We start from the raw sequence: 24,130 nt of genomic DNA, 5'->3' as shown, positions 1-24,130 counted from the left end.
GATTGAATACCGTGGAGGAAAAAAATGCTAATAATAATTGTAATTGACAACAAGAGTCTCAGAACCAAAAATGTGTCATTTTCAAAAGCTTCCCGGTAATTAATGAGTAATGAATACAAGGAGAAAGTGGAGAATATGTTTTTTTTGTTGTTTTTTGTTTTTTGGTTTTTTTTTTGGTTTTTTGCAGGAAAATTATTTTTACCTCAATGTAAAAAATTTTAATTGTGTTACTGGACTGATCAGGAGAGAGAATTTAATTCCCTCTGCATTCTTTCTTCCCTCGAACTGCTGGCCGGCTCTCCTTCACTGAGTCTCTGTTCAGTTCCTAGGCTAGTATTCTTTTTTTTTTTTTTTTTAAAGATTTTATTTATTTATTCATGAGAGAGAGAGAGAGACAGAGAAGCAGAGACACAGGCAGAGGGAGAAGCAGGCTCCATGCAGGGAGCCCAACGTGGGACTCGATCCCGGATCCCCAGGATCAGGCCCTGGGCTGAAGGCGGTGCTAAACCACTGAGCCACCCGGGTTGCCCCCTAGCCTAGTCTTCATTCGAGCATTTGCAGAACTTTCGTCCAGCATTGGCTGTGATCATAATATAACGTGACACTTACTGGGACTGGGGTCAATGTAAACTAAGTGTGTGAAGGTAGCTATGGGTTTGCAGCGAATTCCCATGTGGAAGAACCCACCGAATTGGCTCACGTCTGGTTAATCATGGTCCAGTGGAAACTCCATAGTTTTCCAATTCAGTGTAAGTGGAGAGTTTACATCTCCTTCCTCCCTCTACCCTCCTAGCTTGGTACATGATATTATATAGTAAACTTCACCAAGAAGCTCAAAGCGGGATTATTGAATAATTATAAAACCAATAGGAAATGGGTGAATATTATATGACCTTTGTGGAAATGGAGAGGCAGATAGTCTAAGCTCAAACCAAAATCCTTATTTACCCTGCTTTATTCCCTCTCCTTCTCTATTTGTAGTTCATCAATATTATCTATCCAGAAACCCAAGAGTCACCTTTTCATCTCCGGGCCTCTAATCCCCTACATCTTATCAGTTGCCAGATCCCTTCTGTTCTACTATTTACTTATGTCGAATTAGCATCTTTTTCCTATTCCCTCTGCCCTGGTCAAGCCCTTATCACATCCAAACTGGTCTCTGGCCTCAGGTCTTAGCAGCCTCTAGTTCGAACTCCAAGTGGCTCGGCCTGAAGCCTCTCAGTCTGCCATTGGCCCTGCAGATGTCACCTGTATCACCCAGAAGTTTGGGTGCCCAAGGGGACAGAGGGACATCTGTCCGACTCACGTTTGTGTTGGCAGCACATAGCCTAGAGCCTGGTACGTCGTCCCCACATAAACCTCCACCCGTCTGTCATCCATCCTTTGCACGTCTGTTTACTGAGCTCCTACTATGTGCAAACACACTTGGAGGTGAATGAGGCTGTGGCAGTGAACAAAACATACTAGTGTCCTTACGTGTTGCTTCTTACCCTGATGCATATGTTTAAATTTTTATAAAGAAATTGTGTAAACGTATGAAGTCAAATATATCCATATTTCTTTATGATTTGTGCTTTTTGTGCATTGATCAAGACATCCTTTGGTTCCAAACCATAATAAAATCTCCCGGAACACAATGATGATTAAGTACTCAGGCCTAGGGGTGCCTGGGTAGCTCAGTCTGTTAAGCATCTCAGGTTATGATTCCAGGGTCCTAGGGGTGCCTGGGTAGCTCAGTCCGTTAAGCATCTCAGGCCATGATCCCAGAGTCCTAGGATTGAGCCCCACATCTGGCTCCCTGCTCAGTGGGGAGCCTGCTTCTCTCTCTCCCCCTTGCTCATGCTCTCTCTTTCAAATAAATAAATAACATCTTTAAAAAACAAAACAAAAGTCAGGCTTACAGTGCAGTGACCTGAATTCAGATTCCATCTTGGCCACTAAAGGCTGGGCAACTTCATTTACTATCCTGTGCTTTAGTTTGATAATTTGTGCAAATAAGAATATTTAAAGGTATTTAACTCATGGGGCTGTTTTGGAGATTAAATAAACCAATACAATGAAGTGGATGTAGAATTACATGTGATAAGTTGCAAGTTTGTACTATGTTTTTATCTCTAATCAATCTGAAATTTATTTTATTTGTTAAAAGATTTTATTTATTTATGTGACAGAGAGAGAGAGAGAGAGAGAGAGAGAGAGAGAGCCTGCACACATGTAGGGGGAGGGGCAGAAGGGAAGCAGGCTCCCTGCTGAGCTGGGACCCTAACATGGGGCTCCATCCCAGGACCCTGGCATCATGATCTAGGCCAAAGGCAGATGCTTAACCGACTGAGCCATCCAGGTGCCCCTGAAATTGATTTTCATTTATGGTGTAAGTTGGGAATCCAAGGTCCTGTTATTTTTCATATGGAAAACTAATTGTCACTGAGTCCTTGTTTATACTTTTTCAGTGGTTTCTCTTTGCTCCTAGAACCACAGTACAATTGATCTTAATCTACTTTGCTGTAGATGATTGGGCTCCCACCTGCTTTCCAGAAATCCCTTTTCACTACTCTCCACTGCTGTGCTGTTGCCGCCCTTGCCTCCTTTGTGATCCTGGAACATACCAGCCTCTTTACCTCCCCAGGGCCTTTGCACTTGCTCTTTTCTCCTCCTGGAATGTTCTCCTCCCCCAAGTATTATACGGCTGCTCCAGGTCATTCAGGCCTTCCCTGACCACCCAATAGAAAACATATCATCCCCTTCCCCTCCCCCCTCCCCCCCAAACCCAGGTGCTATTTCATCACCATTTTACTTTTTTTATTCCATCTTGTTTATTTTCTTCATCATATCTGTGATCTGAAATTTGTTTGGCTAAATCATTTCTTTTCTTCTCCCACTGAAAGGTAAGCTTCATCGGAACAGCAGGCCTTGCCTGTTTTATATAGTGCTGTATCCTCAGAATCTAGAATAGTGCCTAAGAAATAGTAGGTTCTTAATAATGACTTTATGAGGTAGTCTGTCCTTTTCTTCTGACCAAAACGGGCTTGTTTTGAGAAGGATTATTCTGCTGAGTGTATGAATGTTTGGTTCAAGGTATCAGAGAAATTTAGAATGGGAACTGGTGGGACAAGGGCAAGAATGAGGGGGAGAGAGAAATCCAGGAGGCCTGGCAGGGTGTATGGATTTATGTTGACCTCTGGGAGGACAGCTGGGTTTGTTTGGCTTGGAGTCTTGGCAGTGGCTGTGGTCAGTGCCTGGAAGGCTTTTTCTCTGGCTTATTTTATTTATTTTATTTTATTTATTTTATTTTATTTATTTTATTTTAATTTTAATTATTATTTTTTTTGTTCTCATCTGAGCTGTAACCTGTTCACAGAGGCCTTTCTGGACCCCTGCATCTGGAACAGATCTCCAGAGACTTGGTACAACTGGCTAAGGTATCCAGTTAGGAGCACCTGGAGAATTTAAATGTGTATGTGGGGCATTTCAAGGTAAGCGCTGAGGCCATCAAGGTGAGCTCCTGCCAGGCAGGAGTTGTTTTTTGATTGTCACTATGTTTTGGCAGCTGGTGGCACATAATAAGTGCTCAGTAAATATTTTCTGAATGAGTCATAGAGAATGGTTTTTTCCCTGGGTTCTTTTGTTTTCCAATTAACTTGTTTTCTTTGAGGTTGCACTTTTTTTTTTTTTTTTAAATCTTGGGCCTGAGCATTTAAAGCAATTTGCTTTGAATGACTTGTCTGCTTTAGAAGATAATTCTGCTAGCTTGTAATGCTGCTCATCTACATGTCAGATGTTTCTCATCCTCTCCTGGCCACTGCTTTCTCGACCAGTCCCCTTTGGATGTCACCCTACTTTGTCACTCTGCCACCTTTTCAGAAACTTAGAGTTGCAGAGAGGCTCATTGGACTATGGTTGATAGAGAAGTGTGAGAATTCAAGTCAGATCAAACATTTATTTTGTGCTTGCTGTGTGCGGAAAACTGTGCTATATGCTACGGGGTCACATCAAAGCTAAAATGTGCCCCTAAGGGTGAATAAGGCAGCTGGGAAAGATGCCTTCTGCTCCAGGATGATCACATTTTGAGATGACATCAGGGCATACAGATGGAGAAATCTTGGGAACATGTGATGCCTGGTAGACAGTTGGCTTTAGAGCACCCAAAGGACAGCTTTGAGATTTTAAGAATTGTCTAGGATAAGAGCAAATATTCGTAATGGTGACCTTAAAGGAACAGGAAGGTCCTGGGTCATTAACAAAAATAAAAAGAAACATAGTGCAGATTGTATGTATAGAAGTAGACAGATGGACCGATGAACCTTTTTTTTTTTTTTTAAACAGTGACAACGTCCACCTGGGTGGCTCAGTGGTTGAGCGCCTCCCTTCAGCCCAGGGTATGATCCCGAGGACCTGGGATCAAGTCCTACATCGGGATCCTTGCAGGGAGCCTGCATTCTCCCTCTGCCTGTGTCTGCCTCTGCCTCTGTGTCTCCCATGAATAAATAAACTCTTTAAAAAAAAGACAAAAAAGGGTACAGTATGTCTTGCTCACCTTAACTAGGGTCTCAGAATTCTCCACTTCCCATAACGAATACTTGTTAAATATGTTCTATGAGTTGGTCCTAGAATTGGCAGCGTACCTGAGACAGAGTTGCTGAGGCCAGTCTATTCCACAGGTGACGGGAACTCTACCAGACTGCTGAGCTCAGGAACTTCCATTTCCTCAGGTAGCCCTGGTGGGAAATCCAGGGACTCAGAACAAATTTTTGTTTTTTGTTGTTTTTTGTTTTGTTTTTAGAGAGAAAGAGAGGGAGAGTGAGCGAGCATGCATGGGTGGGGAAGAGAATCTCCAGCAGACTCGCTGCCTAGTGCAGAAGTCCAGTGAGGGGGGGTGGGGGGAGAGGCTCCATCTCACAACCCTGTGGTCATGACCTGGGCTGAAATCAAGAGTCGAGCTTACCCGACTGTGCACCCAGGTGCCCCTTTTAGCTCCAACCCTTTGCACACAGAGTAGAGTTGGGACTATTATCTCCAGGGGAGGAAATTCTCCCCACATGGTGAGAAATGAAACGGGGGTTTGAAACAGATGGCCAGGCTCTGCCTGCCTTTGCTCCAAGGTTGCCATCACTGCCCTGCACCCCACACATGAAAGCCCAGGTGGAGAGGGAGCCCGGGACAGGGCGGCAGGTGGAGGGAAGCAGGCGGGGCCTTGCGAAGGCACAGCCAGCATTTGCTGATGAGGTGTAGGCAGCAGGATGCCCTCTGTTCCCTCCTGTGCCTGCCCTCATCCCCCAGCTCCCAGCAGCCTCTCACGGGTGTGCAGTGCCCACAGTGAGAATTAAAGTTTGGGCTCAAGACTGTGCTGGGCAGCAAGCTCCTTAAATCACCAACAGTCCTAGGAGCAGTGGGCACAGTAACCTACAACAGAGAGGACTTGGTTCCTTAGGAAGGAAGAGAGCTGCCCTGTGGGAACTGGGGACAGGATATTTGTCATTGTGCAGGTGGGGTGATGGGGACAGGATATTTGCCATTGTGCAGGTGGGGCGATGGGGCCAGGGTATCTGGCATTGTGCAGGTGGGGTGATGGGGCCAGGGTGTCTGGCACTGTGCAGGTGGGGTGGAGCAGAAGGAGGGAGCAGTGGAAAGCTCGAGAGAGGAGGGCCAGGTTGTACGTGTGGGGGAGGCCTAGTAACAGACACCGTGTGGCTTTGGGAGTATCCAGGGTTAAAGGGCACAGACATCAAGGATCCAGAGCTTGCCAAAGAAAACCCTTGCTTCACCTTTTTGCCCGAAGACCAGTCTCCAGTTGTCAGGAAGGGGACAGCCAGGGCCGCTGATAGGATGCTCTTTGCTCTGCAATTGCTGCTGGGGTTATGCCTCCCTCAGCCACCAGGTGAGTGGGGTTCCCCATAGCCTGGGGCACTATTTGCTCTCTGGTTGCATTTCTTCACAAGAGTAGCTGCCAGTGTTGGGTAGACATCGTCAAAAATTTCCCAGGCTTGTGAGGATGGCCTGTTGGCATTGATTTATAGCGTGTGCTGGTTAGCATGCCCCAAACCTCATTTAATCCCCAAGACAACCCTGTGTGTAGTAGGTTCTATACTATTAGCCTTCACGTTGTATGTGGAAATGGGTCTGGGGAAGTCCCACAAAGTGCCCGTGGAGCTGGGACTCAAACTCGGGTCCTTTTCTGCAGTTTGCGATTCTAACCACGACACTCTGCAGCCCGGTCATCAGGCACCTGCTCCTTCCTGTCACTATGGGGAACTGACTGCTAAAAGCCCGAAACCCTGGGTATGCACCGAGGCACATAAGGTAACATTCTTGACAGTCCCAAACACCAAATGGATTTTAACAAGCTTTTATAATATAAAATTGACTTTTATTGCAATTTAAAAAGAACAAAGAGGATTTGATAAGTGCCTTTAATTACAATGTACCTGCTATTTACATGTAATCATATTGTTGTACACAGCTTGAATAAGGTTCATTACATGTAAACTATAAGATATCACAAGTTAAACTCCAGCCTTTTGGGAACATTTAGAATAGAAATACTATTGGGCAGAAACACACAGAAAAAAAAAACCCATTTCAGTTCCTTACGTACCATTACTGGATGAACGATCAAGATTTGGCCACAGAAGAGAATTGTAATTATGTGTTGAATTGAAACTTATTCTTAACATGACTAACAGTATTGCTATTATTTAAACCTTAAACATAATAATTGGATCATTAAAAACAACACAACTTTAATTTATATAGCACCTTTCTTCCAGAGATCAAAGCATTTGTATTTATATTATCTTATTTGTCCCCATAACATCCATATGAGGTAGGCAATGGTTGGTATCATGATCCCCATTTTGTACATGGAGAAATTGAGGCACAGAGTCGTTAAATCATTTGTTCAAGGTCACACAGTAAAGTCAATGCTGGAACAGTGACCACAGAGCTGTGAGCTCATCTCTAAATCCCATGTTTCTCTTTAGGTTGTCCTCTCGGAGAATTTAATTCAATACCTCAATTCACTTTTCCAAGAAAAAAATGTGCATTTTTTTCTCCCATAAAAATTGTTGAAAAACTATATTATAGGCAAGAAACAAGCACTGTGGGACAGAGGATAGACTGATGCCACATTCTTTTACTGAAGTCTTTTTGTTGGCTTTTTTTTTTTTTTTTAAACAAGGAGTTTCTTTTCCCAGTTACAACAAAGTTAGGTTTGTAAGGGAAACATATTTGAAAGGATGTATCTAGTTACCTCCAGATTATAGCTGTAGTAGCCATATTATGCAATTCATAAACCAGGCTTATTCCTAGGTTTACAAAGAAAATATCTAAAAATAACTTATGTCTTTGAGGTCAGCTTTTTCATTTCTACACACTTACAGTTTGCTCCTTAAGCAACTCAAAGTGGTAGACAGGGAGCGGGGACAATATATTTTCCAGAGACACATGCACATGGAGACATAGGGGTGGGAAGTCTTGCCTATGCCACTTAGTTCATATTTTATGTCTAATCCCTGTCCTGCTCGCCAACCCCTCCAAGTCAAATAGTAGCTGGTACTTGGGGAAAAAAAATTTAAATGTCAAAATCTGAGGCATAAAGCATTTCTCAAATGCTTGTTGACTTGTACATAAAACTCAGCTTATCTGGCATTTTTCAGATGCTTCTCCCTAAGAGGTAAGCCCTGCTGACACTGCTGCCAAACTTCCAGGACACCAGGAGGCAGTCATGGGGTAGCCCATCAGAATCGTTTCTAGGATCGCTCTGGGAAATAATAAGAAAAGCCTATATTCAAAAAATAAGTTCCAAAATAAATAAATAAAGGCAAGCAGGCCTAGAGGTAAGTCATGAAGACCATGTCAGATTCATTTATGGATTTTACATTAAAAATAGATAAAAATGTGTCAAAGGAATATTCAGAGACAGACTTGGCTTTTGGTTTTAGCCTCTTCACCGAGGGAAGGACACTGCTGTCTTTCAAGGCAGTCTTCATTGCTTAAATGGGGAGCTAAAATTAAAACTTTCCCTTCAGCTTAAGAAGGGAAAAAAGTTGGTTTTAAACTCCTAGTTTTCAACTTGTTAACAAACAAAACAAAACCAGATAGTATAGTTAGAGTGTAGGCTCTGGGGCCAGGACTGGTCTTTCTTCTAGCCTTAACTGTCCCAGTGAGGGTCCCTAACACTAGTTGAACTGCTGAAAATTAAATGTGTGAAGAGAATGAGCAAATGCCAGTTCTATTATCTTGGGGGGGAAATTACACTCAAGAATACCCACCCAAATAATTAACTATGATGACTTAGAGAGTGAGGTTAAAAACAAAAAAACAAAACAAACCAAAAAAAAAACTAAACACATCCTGGATCCTTAGCTGCATAGAAAGTGAGACCATGAGCCACTGCATCACCCATCCACCTATGCGAGTGCTTAAAAGGGATCTGGGTTCTTGCTTCAAATGTCAGACAGTCTACAAATGGCCAAATTATTCAATTATTCTTTGGTAACTCCACAGCTAGATGCTTGAACATTCAATTCAGAGGCACTGTTTCCCGAGGGAACGGGGACAATGGCTCCATGGCTAAAAGAAGTCACACTCAGCTTATTTTATAAGTGATGAATTTTTTAAGAAAGAGTTTTTCCTCAAAAGAGTCAGCATCCTCCTACTTTGCAGTGAAGTACTGGTGGGTTATTCCAAGGATTTAACTGCCCTGGAACTTAGGAGACACCGGGCAGTCTCAATATATTGTGTGTGGGGGGGGTGCAGTGAGCTTACCCAGTTAGAGTGTGGGGCGAATTTTTCTGTAACTGTGCGCTGGAGTCCTCAGTAGAACTTTTTGACATTCTCTCCCACAGCCGCCGAGTGCCCACCATTCTCATGAAGGATGTGGGTAAGAATGAACATGGTTTAGCAAAGCCCACGACAAATGCTTCCCTAGGTGGACCTGTGGCCTTATCTCTCGGCAGCCTGTGACACAGGAAAATGTGAGTTGGGCAGAGCTGTTTGCTCATGGGGGGTGGGGGGGTAGGGGTGGTGTTGGGGCATGCTTCTATGCTGACAGGCAAGATCTGTGATCTGAGGATCGTGTCCCTGTTGGAAAAGATGTGTTGGGATGTCCTATGAATAGCAGAGAGCGGCTCCGGTGGGGAAGAGGAACAGGGGTGGTGCTGTGCAGAGTGGCGGAAGGTCACCTGTGTAGGAGGAACCAAAGTGAGACTGGAAGAAATAGTGGCTTCATGACCCCACGCTTTAGGCTTGCTCCTTAGAGGGACTAGAGTAAGGAAGGGGGAAAAAATTGAAGATATTGAAGCCAATAAGAGATATTTTCAGACTTGAGGGTTTAAAAATTCCCAGTATTGGAAACAACTTTCCCACTCTTTTGTGGATTGGATGGTTTGACCACAACAAAGACTTTGAGACTGAAGAGGCAAAATGCCACTGAGGAGCGAGAGGAGAGCTTTGAAACTGGTCGGGACCACCTAAGAGACAATATGTCACTTTTTTGAGAAACTATTTTTATGAGGAAAAAAATGCATGAATGATGAAATGCAAATTCCTATTTGTTTAGCTAGATTTCAAGCTTTCCCTGAAAACATGAGGTGCATTAATAATACATGATATTTAAAAGGTAGCAACATTAAAACTGTTGCCAATATCATACACAGAAGGTTTGAGGAATGACCGTTACCAGCCTTTATAATCCATTACATAAGGTGATCTGAGACATCCAGAGCATAATACATTTTTAAAAAAATACCCATAGCATATAAGTGGTGAGCAAAGAAAAATCTAATTTAAATACATAAGATACATGATTACCAAACTGAATGCTTAAAAAATTGCCCTTTTAACAAAAATTGTAACATTTCTCATTCCATCTGGCATCAAGAGGAATCTGAACTATGATTTCTTAGTTAAATAAAGAAGAACCTGGGAAAACAATGCAGACTTTATAGCTCTCAGAGACTGGATGTAAACATACTTAAAAATGAGCAGTAGGAAAAAAAACCCACTTATGAATATTTGTTCTCTTCTGGACCATGGTTTTTTAAATTTACTTTCATACTTGCAGACGAAGACTAATTTATCATGGTTTCTCAACTGATGTCTTTAAGTCAAGCACTTTCTATTGTGTTCAACTTGTCCAATGCCACTGTCAAGAATAATGTGTTTAAGAAAAGGTACAACACAGAGCAAGAAAATACTACCACAGGACGAGGAATATAGATTTCACTGCCCCCAAAAAAGCCATATTTGATATTAGAGACACATGTTCCTATTTTTCACATCAGTCACTTATTAACACCTACATTACACTTTAACTTTGCCCAATTACACAGTACAATAAGCCTGTCAAGATTTCCAGGAAAGAACCATCCGTACCTACTGTGCTTCCAGCAGCCCAGATGAAGCTGGCCAGGTGCTGGAGGCGACACTTTCCGAAGAACGGCATCACTAGATCACAGGGACTCATCGACTAGTACAAGGAACCCAGGGGGAAAAAATGTCATTTACTCATTTACAAAATCCTACTTGAGTCTCGAGCTGCAGCTCTGAGGTCATCCATGTCCCTGTCTCGAGCCGCCTTCTGTCGGGCACACGATGTCACTGCTAAACTCCTGTGGCTTCCAAAGAGAATGAACTAAAATGCAACCATGTGATGACAGGCCACCGCTCCTGCCACCTGCTGCGGGGGTCACCTGGCCACGGCTCCATCCTGGCCCGCGTGGCTCCTGCTTGCTTTCGGGCCAGATCTCTTCTCGACAGTACCTGCGAGGGACACCTGTTTACCTTTCCTCCTGGCATGTTGGGCACATAATGAGCCACCCAGAGAAGAAAACGATCTTCAAACACCACTGTTTGTCAGCTAAGAAATTATGGACACAATTTAGAAGCTGAATTTATTAATTAGAAGAATGACATGAGGTCAACTTAAGAGGGTTTTCTTGTAATTACTAAAGGAAAACTATTGGCTAACTTTTTTTTTTTTTTAATTCTGCTTTTATGACAATGGTCATCACACTAGTAGGGTAGACATTCCAAATACATAATAGAATGTATCATCACTAATTAAGAACCAGAACAACTTTATATATATGTGTATGTATACATTTAAATCTATACGAATGTATAGTGTATACACACACATATATACAGACATAGTTTGTTACTGGCTAAATAAATGCTTTAATTAGAAAAACGAGAATCTAATATGAGAAACAGACACAGTGACATCTTGAGGTAAATTTTAGTTCTCTGTGTTGACTACCTATTGTTAGCACTCAATTGGAATTAACTCTTGGATTTTGAAGGCAGAAAAATCAGTAATTAGCCTTTTCCCCATAAAGGACGGCAGTATTTTCAAAAGCTTTAATAGACCTAATGATGCAACTTAGTGCAGGACTGGAAAAAAAAATGTGGCCCACATACTTGCAAAAATTACTTTTTTCTATAATTTAAAATGTCCTCAGACATTTCACATAAAAGTATGACAAAGGTCATACTTTCCTGCTGACTGCATTTGAGAAATAGTAAAAGCAGCATAAAAAATTCTTCTAAACTTTCAAAATATCTGACTAAAAAACAAAGATTCTACTTTTAGGCAAGATGAGTTTATAATTCTGACTTATAAGACAAAAAAATTCCTAAAACTTACTTTATTTGTATAGTTTTGCAAACCTAAATTATAACAATGCATAATATGGATGTCAAAGTTGAACAGAAAAAATGTGTTCATGTTTCATACATTTAAACTCTAACATTTAGCTGAACATGAAACTTTTTAAAAGAAGCTATAGGCTTTTGTCCAACTCAAAGACTAGCATAGATTTTCAACAAATAAAGTAAAATTGATGCAATTTATGAAATATTGTACTGTAAGGTCAAAACCACGATGATGCATCAATAAATATACTTCAGTTAGGTACCCAATGGTCTAAAGAGCAGAGCCAGCTCCTAAAGTTTACTGTTTCTCCCTCCCCCAACTCTCATGGATTGTGCTATTAATTTTTCTTTTAGGATCTCTACTAGAGGGCCTTCTAGTTTCTTTTAAAATACACTTTTGATACTTTAAATCACAACTTAGCGCAGATTCTCAAATCAAGATATTTCAGTGCATATTTTATGGCTATACTGCATAGCCTTTATTTCAGAACTTCTGGGGGAAATTCTGATAGCGAAATTTCAGGATGACATGAGTAATTTATAAAGAACTTTTCTCTCTAGAAATGATTTTACACTTTAGAGATCATACCCACTTCCCTGGCAATAAGTAAAGACACTATGAAATACAAGAAAACTTTTGAGTGGTCAGGCGCTCGGAAAGGACGTTATTGCAGCAAGCACAACACTAGGTATGCGATGTGACACAGATCACCCGGTGCTAAAGGAACCTCACGGTATAGAGATTGTTGGGTCAAACTCAATACTAAGCAAGCAATGAAAATCACCAGGCAAAACAGTGCTTATGAAAGATGTGAATTCAAAGAGCAAAGACCTTGGTGCCTTCCCGATAACCTTTCCCCCCCACCCAAAGGTATTCTGTTATTACCATCTAGTGACGATTGTGCTTAGGCTCATGAGGTCCTCATGGGAGAGGCTAGGCTGACTGCAAAATAATGACAACCAACCAGCTGACCCCAACAAAGCTCACTTGACAATTTCAGAAACGTCATTATTCAGCAGTCATAGGATCAAGCCATGAATGCAAGGGATGGAAGAGACATGCCAATGAGCTGGTTCCTACCATTTTCAAGATGCTTCATCCTCCCAATTGCATCCTTTGTCACAATGGGTGAAAACTGTAAGATTATTTGACCTGAAAACCCAAGGATATCACAGTAGTATAGAAGAATTGCCTCTTTTTTTTTTTTTTCCTCTCTCAGTGTAGGCAAGGGTCCCTTTCTATAGCCACACTGCGTAGTAGCAGGGTCCTTTTCACAGGAAAAGTGAACAAATTTCCCAATGTTGGCCTTATAAAAATCTAAAGAGATGATAAAATTCAAACCAGGCTGAACTCTTAATCGGAGTTATTTTAGCCACTGATTTTTGTAAAATGAAGAGGAAAAGAATCTCAATAGGCAATTTGCATTTGCAAGCACTGGATTGCAGAATCCATCAATATAAATTTTCTTAAAGATGTAACTAAATCTTAATGGAATGATAATACTTTCATGAGGTTAATAATACAGTCATCCCTAGTCATATTTCATTCTTCTATTTTTTCTTTACCATTTCAAATATTTCAGTATTGCCCACCACAAATCACTGAAAATGCTCATTTATGTTCATTCCACTTATTCTCTAGTGAGCCAGATGACTTTGACCAGGGCTCCAAGTACCATTTGAAAAGTTAAGTCTTTAAAAACCTACAATATTTTAAACACTTGATTAGAAAACAGATTAACAACTATGTGTAATTATCTAGCTTATGTGCTTTATGGTGTTTTTTCAAAATGAGTATAAATCATTGTACATAAAATCAAAATAGTTAATATACATTTTTTCTGGCACTTTCTAGAAATTAGGCGTTAAACATAAAACATCTTATAAATTTATATAACAAAAATAAATGTTTACATTTTGATTTTAGATAGATTACCTTAGGGTAGCAAGTTAACTTATGAAATCTCACACTGTTGGTGTGGCAGAGGGATCATCAGAAATACACATTCAAGTCCACAGCCCTTCAGAGACGGACGCCATGGCTGTCGTCCAAATATGTGGTCTGTGTCCCAACATAGAGATTAAGGCTCTCTGTTTCAGAGGAATGGGCTCTGGGCTAAAACAAGTATAGAAGTACCACAATATTTGTTGAAAATACTGAAAAGGCTCTGAAGAGTTTTTAATACTGGGGTGGGGGGGGCACCCTTTGACTAGAAAAATAAAATAAAGCATCTAAAAATGACTTCAAGTACTTTGGGAGAGGTTGCTGATGTGGACTGCCCAAACCAGAAGGTATGAAGCCCTAAGAAGCTCGAGGGGCAGCCCCAGTCCTATCCACCTGCAGGGCTCCTTTTTCCAGGTGTGGTTCTCAGAAGAGGACTGGTGAGCTGATGGTAACCAGCAACCACAGTCTTTTTTTTTTTTTTTTTTTACCATCTTGAGACACCAAAGTTGAAGGCAAAGGCCAGGCCTTGTGGGAGAGTTTTCTTGGAATGAACCATTAGAAGTTGGAAGATTTCAAGGGGGGAGAAAGCCATACACTTAAAGGTGAGGAGCAGAGACCAAAAGGGGAAGAAAGGACGAAAAACCTGGCTCTTGTGAATGGCAGTATCTGGGGCAGGTGGAGTCGTGGTTCTTGATGAGTGCAGTTCCTCCCTGCATCTTGGTTTTCCCCCTGCGCACAGGACGAAACTACTGGTGGCTGGGATCTTTCCAGAGGGTGATGGTGCAGAAGGGAGATGTGCTTGGGTGTGCCAGTGCCCCCGGCAAGCAGGGGCACGCTCAGGTGCCGTCAGGTACGTACCTCACTGTTTCCAACCCTGGCAAGCAGTCCCCACGTCTTCCATTGTCTTCAGATTCCTAGAGCAGCATATGAAGTAGGGGTTGATACCGCCTCTTGTCTTCCACAGAAGAAGTGCCCCCAGCAGCTGATCGAATGCCAGCTGGGCTTGCCTTCTGGGCGGCTAGAGCCTGGTGATATCCCTGCCTTGCTGCAAGTCCCCAATGCTCTCATAGTCATTCTCCTTCGGGAAAAGGCCGCGCTGGCCGTTGGTCTCTGGGGTGGCCTTTTCTTCCTCTCTGTTTAGAGTTTGTATTGCTTCATAATCAGGCTCAGGCTCCTCACCGGGTCTCGCTGCTGGTGGAAGCGTGCTGACACTGTTTGGGGTTTTCTCAAAGTCTTTAACAGTAGCATAGAGATCATTACAGGAAGAGGGGGATCTCTGAGTGGCTCTTTGGATGGAGGTGTAGGCGGACTCTGGTGCCTTAAGGGTCTGTCCTGATTTATTCCCTGACTGTCCAGGTTTATTTACTGATGAATACATGGCTGAGATCTAGAAAACAAAAAGGTGAAGTAAATAAGCTTCAAGTTTGACCTCTCCCTCCCCCTTTAGACTGACAAGTTAAGATATTTAGCACTTATAGGGATGTGTGTCCCTGTAAGGCTTTTTTTTATTTTTTATTTTTTATTTTTTTTTGCCAATTTTCCCCCCAGGTCTGGTGAGATATTATTGACATATCACATGGTAATTTGATACATATATATACTGTGAAATGATTAACAGAAAGGTTAGTTAACTCCTCCATTACTACAGTTACCATTGTGTGTGTGTGTGTGTGTGTGTGTGTGTGTTTGTGTGTTGATAACATTTAAGATCTACTCAGCGGAGCATGTGAGTGGCTCAGTGGTTGAGCGTCTGCCTTTGGCTCAGGGCATGATCCCGGGATCTTGGGACTGAGTCCCTATCAGGCTCCCTGCATGGAGCCTGCTTCTCCCTCTGCCTGTGTCTCTGCCTCTCTCTCTGTCTCTCATGAATAAATAAATAAAATATTTTTTTTAAAGATCTACTCTTTCAAGTATGATAGTATACTACTTTTAATTATAGTCACCATGATCTATATTAGAAGCCCCAAGACTTATTCAGCTTATAGCAGGGAGTTTGTGCCCTTTGACGAACATGTCCCCATTTCCCTTATTCCCTAACTGCTGGCAACCACCATTCTATTTCCTATTTCTATGAGTTTGGGTTGTTTAAATTCCACATGTATGTGAGAACATATAGTATTTGTGTTTCTCTGACTTATTTCACTTTTAGCATAATGCTCTCATGATCTATCCAAGTTGTTACAAAAGGCAGAAATTCCTTTTTATGATTGAATAATATTCCATTGTGTGTACGTGTGCATGTACACATGTATATATATATGTGTATATATATATATACACATACACACACACACACACAAATGTGTATTTATAATGTGTGTGAGTGTATCTCTCTTATATTCTTTATCCATTCATTGGCTGATGGACACTTGGTTTGTTTCCAATCTTGGCCATGGTTGAGTAATGCTGCAAAGAATATGAGAGTGAAGATATGTCTTCAAGAAAATGATTTCATTTCCTTCAGATATAAACCCAGAAGTGGATTCTTTATTAACTGTACTAATTCTGGAGTGTACTTCCAGAGAACAATTATATATGGTAGCTTCAACTTTGTAAGTAGACCAGACATATTGGCATAACTCCAGGAAAACCAGGTTCTCTCTGGGTCATCTGAGGGATGGGAAGTTCAAGAGGCTTCCAGGTCCTGACTAGAGTATCATGTTTCATTCGATTTCGATTATCAGAATGCTATTCCACCTGAAAAAAGGCTCTACTACTTTAAGAAAAAAAGGGCAGAAAACAAATGTGAGATGAATGGTTCTCAGAATGTGGGCTTCAAACTGGCAGCAGCAGGATCTGGGAATTTACTGGAAAGGTAAGTCCTCGGGCCCCATCCCAGAAGCACTGGATTGGAAATGCTGGGGGTAGGGCACAGCACTCTGCTGGTTTTCATGGGCACTAAAGTGTGAGAACCATTGAACGAGACTATTTGATCCACTCTTTCTGCATCAGAGCGGTCTGAAAAAATAGGTCCTGGATTCTCACTGGCAATACACATACATCTGCAAAAGCATCATTTTCCATTAATTTTCAACTTCTCTGCATAATACTGGTTAAAAAGACATTTGCAGAAGGTGATAATTTTTTTTTCCTGTGGGAAAAATTCATTCTTATTTGCCACCAGCCAACTCAGAAGTGAAATTCGCAGACAATGAACTTACAGGGTGCTCTTTCCTATGCGAAGAGTGGGCTACTTTCCAGACACACCTACTCAGTCTTGCTAATATACCCCATATAACCTCTACTATCAAGAGGGATTTAATTTTCTTTGGTAATGATAGATTAAACATACTGATAAAGATTTTTTGGGGGGAGTATTTTATTGTTAGAAATCATGGTTGGAAATAAGTAGAAATATCCTTCATTACCTATATTTATCTTGGCCATAATGATTGATTTATTCAAACACCCAAGAAATAAATGAACATGCCTCCTGACAGATGCTTGGCTTCCCAAGTGCAGAGAGATATTTTCTTGCTTTCACATATCTCACATACTGTGGATGAAGTTTCCAGCTGGCCGCAAACGCTTCTTAAGACAGGCCTGCCGCATGCTAACCGGTCATTTGCATGAGAACTTTTCACTGCAGGCTGGTGGTTCTGTTTTGCCAGGCCTTGACAATCCACAGATTTAGAGCCAGAGAAATCTTATCTTTGGGAAACTCTTGCCATGTGGGTCTAACCCTTCTAATCAATATTAAATTAACATTCTCATCTTAGAGATTTTAGCGGAAAAATTACTCTTGAAAGGAAGGTGTGTAATTTCTTTGAATTAGGAAGAGGTAAGGTAAATTGTCTGCTTTTCACGGTGAGGAACAGACATACAGAACTTATTATCTGAAAGGTGGTCCAAGCCGAAAATGTGGACAGATGAAAAAGGGTAAATCATAAGATGACAGTGAAAAGGGGACTCTTCACCTTCAGGGAAGCATCAAGGACAAACATGCCTTTACCTACATTCTTTTTTTTTTTTTTTTTACCTACATTCTAACAATGGGGCTTGGCCTGCTTCAGCTTCTCTCAACTCTCTTCCCCATGATGCCTGCCATCAATACCCCTGCTGTTTGTAATTACTTAGGTTTTACAGGCTCTTTCATTAACTAAAAACTTGATATTATCTTTGGGCACCAACCTAACCATGCAGAGGATGTAATTTTTAATGCATATAAAAGATTCTCAAGTCTTCTGATGCTCTGTTTGAGTATTTGCCTTCTAGAACTATTATTTCTATTTTGTAGATGGGATCCTTTCAAGCCCCCTTGCTATTTACCTTCACAATTTTTCTCTTTTATATCTTTCATTTTTATTATTCAGACTGTAAATTGTTATGTTCTCATAAATTACTCTCTACCTTTTCCCTATTTCTCTTTCTATAAGTACCCCTTCCCCCATCTTTCTGTTAAATTGGGATAATAGTACTTAAAACTCAGATCGTAGTTTCAGTCTGGACTAACATTGTATTGCATTAGAGAAATAAGTGACTTCCATAATTATTTTTTCTAAAACACTTTCCTAAAATGAATACATGAGTCACAGTTCTTTAATCTGTGTTAAAAGTCGACCAGTATATCAAGGTCCTATTTTCCGAAACCATTAACAATCTAAGATTAGAAGAAAAATAATTAAAGTTTTTACTTAGTCTCAACTTATTTTAAAGGACTGGTTTCCAGATCTCTCATATATTCTATTTTCTTGTCCCAAGTGGGATGGCTCTGGTGCAGTGTGGACCAGACGGCTGGAATAAGGCAAAGGAGCTGTCATGGGCCTGGTAGGAGGGCAATGCCATGGTCTGGGGAGCGAGGGCGGGGGTGGGGGGGGGCATACAGGGGACATGGAAAGAGTGGTGTGTGAAAGAAACCCTTTGAGATGGAATTCAGGGAACATGGCTATTGATGGAATCTGAGGACAGCGAGGAAATGGGGTGTCAAAGATGATGCCCGGGGTTCTGGCTGGTGTGACCAGGTGACTAGACGGCAGGTCCATTCCCTGGGCCAGGAAACACAGAGGCATGTGGGCATCCATCACCTATGGAAAGTTCTTCTGCTCTTTGAACTTCCAGCGTGCGACTGTAGTCTATTCCACATTTCAATACTCTGCAAAGTGCTATAATAGGAGGGGATGTACCTGCATATGTATGTCATTTTTCTACATGTACCAAATTTACCGTGCTAGGAATTCCAGATGGAAGCTTTATGCAGCTAGATAAATTAAGGTGTTCCGCTCTCTGAGCCTAGCTCGATATAATATATATACTGGCTTTTATAAACTTAATGCTTCTGTGAAAAGTTAACCGGTGAATATCTAGCCCTGGTTCTTGGGAGGATATACAGTCCCTCCTTGTTGGCTGCTATGTCTGACTGCTGCTCCAGCCCGATTTGTACTTTCTGGAGTTACCTGCTGTCTACCTCCAAAATGCCTCATTGAAACCTTCCCCTTCATCTCCCAGACTGGATTAAATTCCCTACACCCACCTGTTCCAATTTCCTGTATTTTCCAACCCATGATTAATTTCCTTTAAAGGTGGACTTCCTGACTGCTTACTAAGCTCTCATACTTAAATTTCTCTTTTCTCATTCTATTTTCTCCCCTCCTCATTCTATTTTTTTCTTTTTTTTTTTAAGATTTTATTTATTTATTCATGAGAGACAGAGAGAGAGAGAGAGAGAGAGAGAGGCAGAGACACAGGCAGAGGAAGAAGCAGGCTCCACGCAGGGAGCCCGACGTGGGACTCGATCCCGGGACTCCAGGATCACACCCTGGGCCGAAGGCAGGTGCTAAACCACTGAGCCACCCAGGGATCCCCTCTATTTTTTTCTGATGCTTCTTTCTTCCTCAGTTTCTTTTACTTAGGTGACCTGTTCATCCTGTCCTCCCCCTTATCTTACCATCTGCCAGTTACTCTCTCTGAGCCATTATAAAGCCAACATCCCCAAACCCTGGTCTCCAGACATATGCTGAAGAGTATTTTAGCTTTTTTGGAGAAGGGCAACATTGACAGGCGTTTATGCAAGGAGAGAAACTATACTTTAGAGCTTTCCAGTTATTTAAAAAGCAACAAAACTCACCTCTTCTTCTGTTAGAGTTGGGTCCTCTTCCCGGGACTTGTATGACAATGAACTAAATCTCTGTTAAAACAAACACAAGCCAAGGGAAGGTATAGTTTGAAGTCAATAATCCAGCCTTTCTTTTGCATATGTTTTGACAATCTAATAAAAATGTTTTCAAATGATTTTTAGGGAAGAAATCTTTCTACAAAGAAATTACGTCAAGCAACTGAGGATAAGCACTTCTAAAAATTTGTGTGATGTTTTTCAATACCCAGTAGTATTAAATACCCAATGCCTTTTCCAGTCACTGGTGAAATCAACCCTCAAGTGAGTCCTTAATGCTGCTCCATGTCATACCACACTTGTTAGTATACCCGGTCCCGGCTCTCCTAGCTGTCTGCCTCCTAGCTTCTTTTCTCTCCTCAGACTCCAACACCTCCTACCTCCTCACCCCATCCTTACTCTTAGCTGGTGACCTTGAGAAAAACTGAAGAAATCTCCATGAACTTGTACCCCACCCTGCCCCCCATCTCTGTCTTCACCAATTTTCCTTCCTCCCTGTCACCAAAGAACTTTCTAAGCCCCTCTTTAATTAAGGTGATGAATGAAATCCTGTCCCCTCACATCTATCAGGAGTACGTGCTCCAGCAATTCTCCCATTTTCTTTAGATCATCAGCTTTTCCCTCCCTATGAAATCATTCCTACCCACATGAAACCATGCTGTTATTTCTGATTCTAAAAACAAAACAGCCCATCCCTTTATTAGCAGAACCTCCTAAAAGAGTTGTCTAAAAAAGCTGCCCAAATAATGGTTCCTTCCTATTCTTTCTCTAAACCCATTTCAGTCACACTTCTGACTCTGACACTCCACAGACACCAATATCCACCATGTAGCCAATGGGACTGACAGTCCTCAGCCCTCACTTTCTGATTCATCGCTGTTCTTTGCCACAGTGGCCACTCCTCTGTCCCTGAACCTTCTTTACCTGGCTTCCAGGACACTGAACTTTCCTGTTTTTCTTTCCTATTTTGGTGTCCTCTGTTCCTTTTCTTTCCCAGACTTGTGCCCTGGGAACTCCTCTAGATGCCATTACACTCATTCAATGATCTCATCCAATGTCATAGCTTTAAGGAAAAATTTCTGCTGAGGATTTCCAAGTGTACAAATCCAGCCCAGGCCTTTTCTCATAAGGCTGCTCATTCATCCAGCTGCTCTCTGCTGCTTCTACGCAGACATCCAGTATGTATCTCAAATGAAACATGGCCAGCACTGAATACCCAATCTTCTCCAAAAACTTGCCTGCCTGTCATCCTCTCCATTTCAGTTAAGGGCGATTCCATCTTTCTGGTGGCTCAGGCCACACCTGGGATCATCATTATTTTGTCTTTCTTTCTTTACACATCTGGTCCACCAACAAATCTCTTGGCTCTAGTTTAGTTTCTCCCATGACTTCTGGCCTGTTCCAAGCTACCACCATCTCTTGTCTGGTTTGTGAGAATGGCCACCTGTTTGGTCTCCTTGCTCCTACCCTTTACAGTTGAATGTAACACTACAGTCAGAGGTATCTTTTCTAAACCTAAAATAATCTGTTCTTCTGCTCAAGATTTTCTAATGACCCCTGATTTATTCAGATTATGAGTAAGGGCCATAAAGGATTTGGCCCCTGATTACCTTTCTACTACTCTTATCCTGCTCATCTAGTCTCCCTCCTCTTCCCTGGATAAGCCGGTAAGGTGCAGCCTCAGAGCCTTCACATGCCCATTCCCTCTGCTCCATCTGCTCTTCCCCAACTTATTCTCACTTCCTTGAACACTTTATTCAAATGCCACCTTCACAGTAGGCATACCCCAATTCACAACTGTACTCCCACTCCACGTTCCTAATTCTGTTCTAATTTTTCTCTATAAAACTTAAAGCCTTCTAAAATGCCATATATTTTACTTACGTACATATTTATGCCTTTCTCTCCCTACTAAAATGTAAGGTCCACAGGGGCAGGAATTTTTGCTCATTTATATGTTTTGGTCACTAGTGTATTCTTAGCACCTAGAAGATTGTGTGGCATAAAGTTGGTACTAAAATCTTGTGAATGAATGAAAAAAATGAATGAATATTAAATATTTCAAGTTCTCTGAATTGCTTTAAATTAGGATTTTTTATAATGGAGATGATGGGGTATTCATTCTTATATCACTATAGAAAGGTAATCTGATTCCCAGACAGATATATCCAGATTCTAATGTGGTATCTGGAGAACTGCTTACTAGTAGTGGTCAGACAATTGACTTCTTGTCTTTTTCAAGTAAAAAAAGCTTTAATTGCTTTAGGCACTATAAACTTTACGTTAGTTTTATTATCTCTGGTTATATGAAAGGCAAAACATTAGACTGCATTTTTGCATTTTATGACTAGGTTCATAGATAGACACTTGTATTGGGGCTCACAACAGCTGGTTTCATGAGCAATACTAAAAGTCAAAATGCATTCAGAGAATACCACAAAGAATGACTGACTTGGTGTAACCTAAATAACCATAGTCAGGGTTCACATTTTGATCATGACCTCCAGATGCTTTTTAAGGCTACTATTAACTGACTAACCCCTATGTGTCCTTCCTTCCTACCAAAGCCTCAGACGAGAACTTTGGTTTTTTGCTTTTTTTTCCCTGTGTAGAGAATAGAAATCAGATACTAGTTGCTTAAAGAAGAGGAGGCCTAGTTAAATCCCAAGGAGATACTGACAACAGGAGATGTGAATTTCAGGCTACTGTGGCTCCTACATCAAGTTATCAGAAAAAGAGAAGGCTGAGGCATTATTAATGCATTTTACAGCTTCGTTGACTATCTAAACTGAAGCGTTACAGGCTATTGCTTTGAAATCGCCACAAAATCTTTTACTTGATTTATATAAAAGTATGCATAGAACCAGACACAACCAGTGGTCCTGTAAGTCTGTTCTCTCTGTGGTCTGATTCCTGGGATTCCCGGAAGGGTAAAGATCACCATGATGCTTGAGGAGCAACAAACAGAAGATGCTAAATGTGTGGCAAAGGGTCTAGTCTCCATTTAATTCCTGATCTTCAAAATGAAGAAAATAATACTCGGCCCCAATTAGACATGATGTAAACACTGGAAAATATCCAAGTAAGGTGCCAACAGAGAAATATTTTACAAACACGAGTTCTTAGTATTTTATTATTTGGAGGCAGGAAGAAGTCAAACACAGCTTACACTAAAACAGCTTTCATCATTCAACGAACCTGAAAGTGTTTGTATATATTTCCCAGAACAATGTGCCAGCCAAAGCCCCAGGATTAGCTACGTTAGATTCCCCATCAGGACAAAAAGCACCTGAGACAAAGGAGCCCACCTTGTTGGTGTCACTGGTCCCCTCTGTGGCTCCTTCTTCGGTCTTACTCTCTTCCTTCTCCTGGAGGTTTTCGTTTTCGTCCAGAAGTTTAACAGGGACAGGTGGTGGGGCCTCCTCTTCCACATCACACGAATCTCCGAGAACGGTCTCTGCATTAACACTCTGTCGACACTTTTTGTTTCTGTCCACCGAGGCATATTCAGCAAAGTCTGCTTGGGGGGCTTGGGGCCCTGGAAGCTCTTTCAAGGCGGAAGTCGACTTCGATCTGCTGCTCTGGCCTCTCCCTGGGTTCACAGCTGTGGCCACCTCCTTAATTTCTTTCACAGTCTCATACAAGCAGTCCTCCACCATGTTTTCTTGGGAGGAACTATCCTTCAGCACTTCATATGGCCCTTCCATCCCCAGGCCTTGGTCCCCGTCCCCGCTCCTCGTGCTGAGCGTCGTGTCCACGGCACTGTCGGGAGGAATTCTGGGCAGTTCCCGGCTCTGATGACATTTCGGCTTCCCCGTGCTGTCCTGGGAGTCCAGCAGATCTGAAGCTGACGTCTGCACCTCCTCATAATGTTGCATGCACGTCAGAGTACTGTCTTCTGAAAGAACTAAAGTGGCAGAAGTATTAAAAAAAAATGGAGAAAGACAATCTATTAAATAATTATTGCAGTGAACCGGATGACGAAACGTTAGGTTAAATCAAGGTGCTTGCTTCTTACTGGCCTCTGAGCTGCAAATTACAGATGACAGGATTGTTAGTTGGTATTTTAACCACAGCTGAAACGAAAACCAGCGATTATGTCTTTCCAATACATTATTTAATGAACTGTCTTAGCTACAAATGTGGTTCATGGTTACTTTCATTGCTTATTGATGGGATTCTTGTAGGCAGCGTGTCTAATGCGACCTGAGGTCTGACTCCATGAGAGGCTGGGCACCAAAACGGGGGGCGTGTGTGGTGGCCACCCGCCCCGGCCTTACTGGCCGCCTCCCGTTTGGAGGGAATGACTGGTGCCCATCTGCCTCTACATGGTCATGGCAGACGTGATGGAAGCAGTGAGACAAAAATGTACCCTCAACCACAAGCACAAAGGGACCGTACCCCCGTGCCTCTTCAAAGGTCTT

The 24,130-nt window shown here is 41.8% G+C and overlaps 1 protein-coding gene across 2 annotated transcripts in view; it reads right to left on the bottom strand.

Annotated features, from left to right (window-relative positions):
- Nucleotides 1-7,124: 7,124 nt before the first annotated feature.
- The window catches only part of PAG1 (phosphoprotein membrane anchor with glycosphingolipid microdomains 1), a 137,342-nt gene continuing 120,336 nt past the window's right edge, over nucleotides 7,125-24,130 (bottom strand). For both annotated transcript variants that reach the window (XM_072804113.1, XM_072804115.1), the window contains 3 exons: nucleotides 23,015-23,613; nucleotides 19,662-19,721; nucleotides 7,125-14,984 (listed from right to left, as the gene is read on the bottom strand). In XM_072804113.1, coding sequence (XP_072660214.1) covers nucleotides 14,616-14,984; nucleotides 19,662-19,721; nucleotides 23,015-23,613 — 1,028 coding nt within the window. In that variant the 3' untranslated portion in view covers nucleotides 7,125-14,615. The remainder of the gene's footprint in view (nucleotides 14,985-19,661; nucleotides 19,722-23,014; nucleotides 23,614-24,130) is intronic.

The sequence above is a fragment of the Canis lupus genome, chromosome 28 (assembly GCF_048164855.1).
Source record: "Canis lupus baileyi chromosome 28, mCanLup2.hap1, whole genome shotgun sequence".
In the NCBI taxonomy this organism is placed as follows: Eukaryota; Metazoa; Chordata; class Mammalia; order Carnivora; family Canidae; genus Canis; species Canis lupus.
This window is presented reverse-complemented; position numbering and strand designations above follow the sequence as displayed.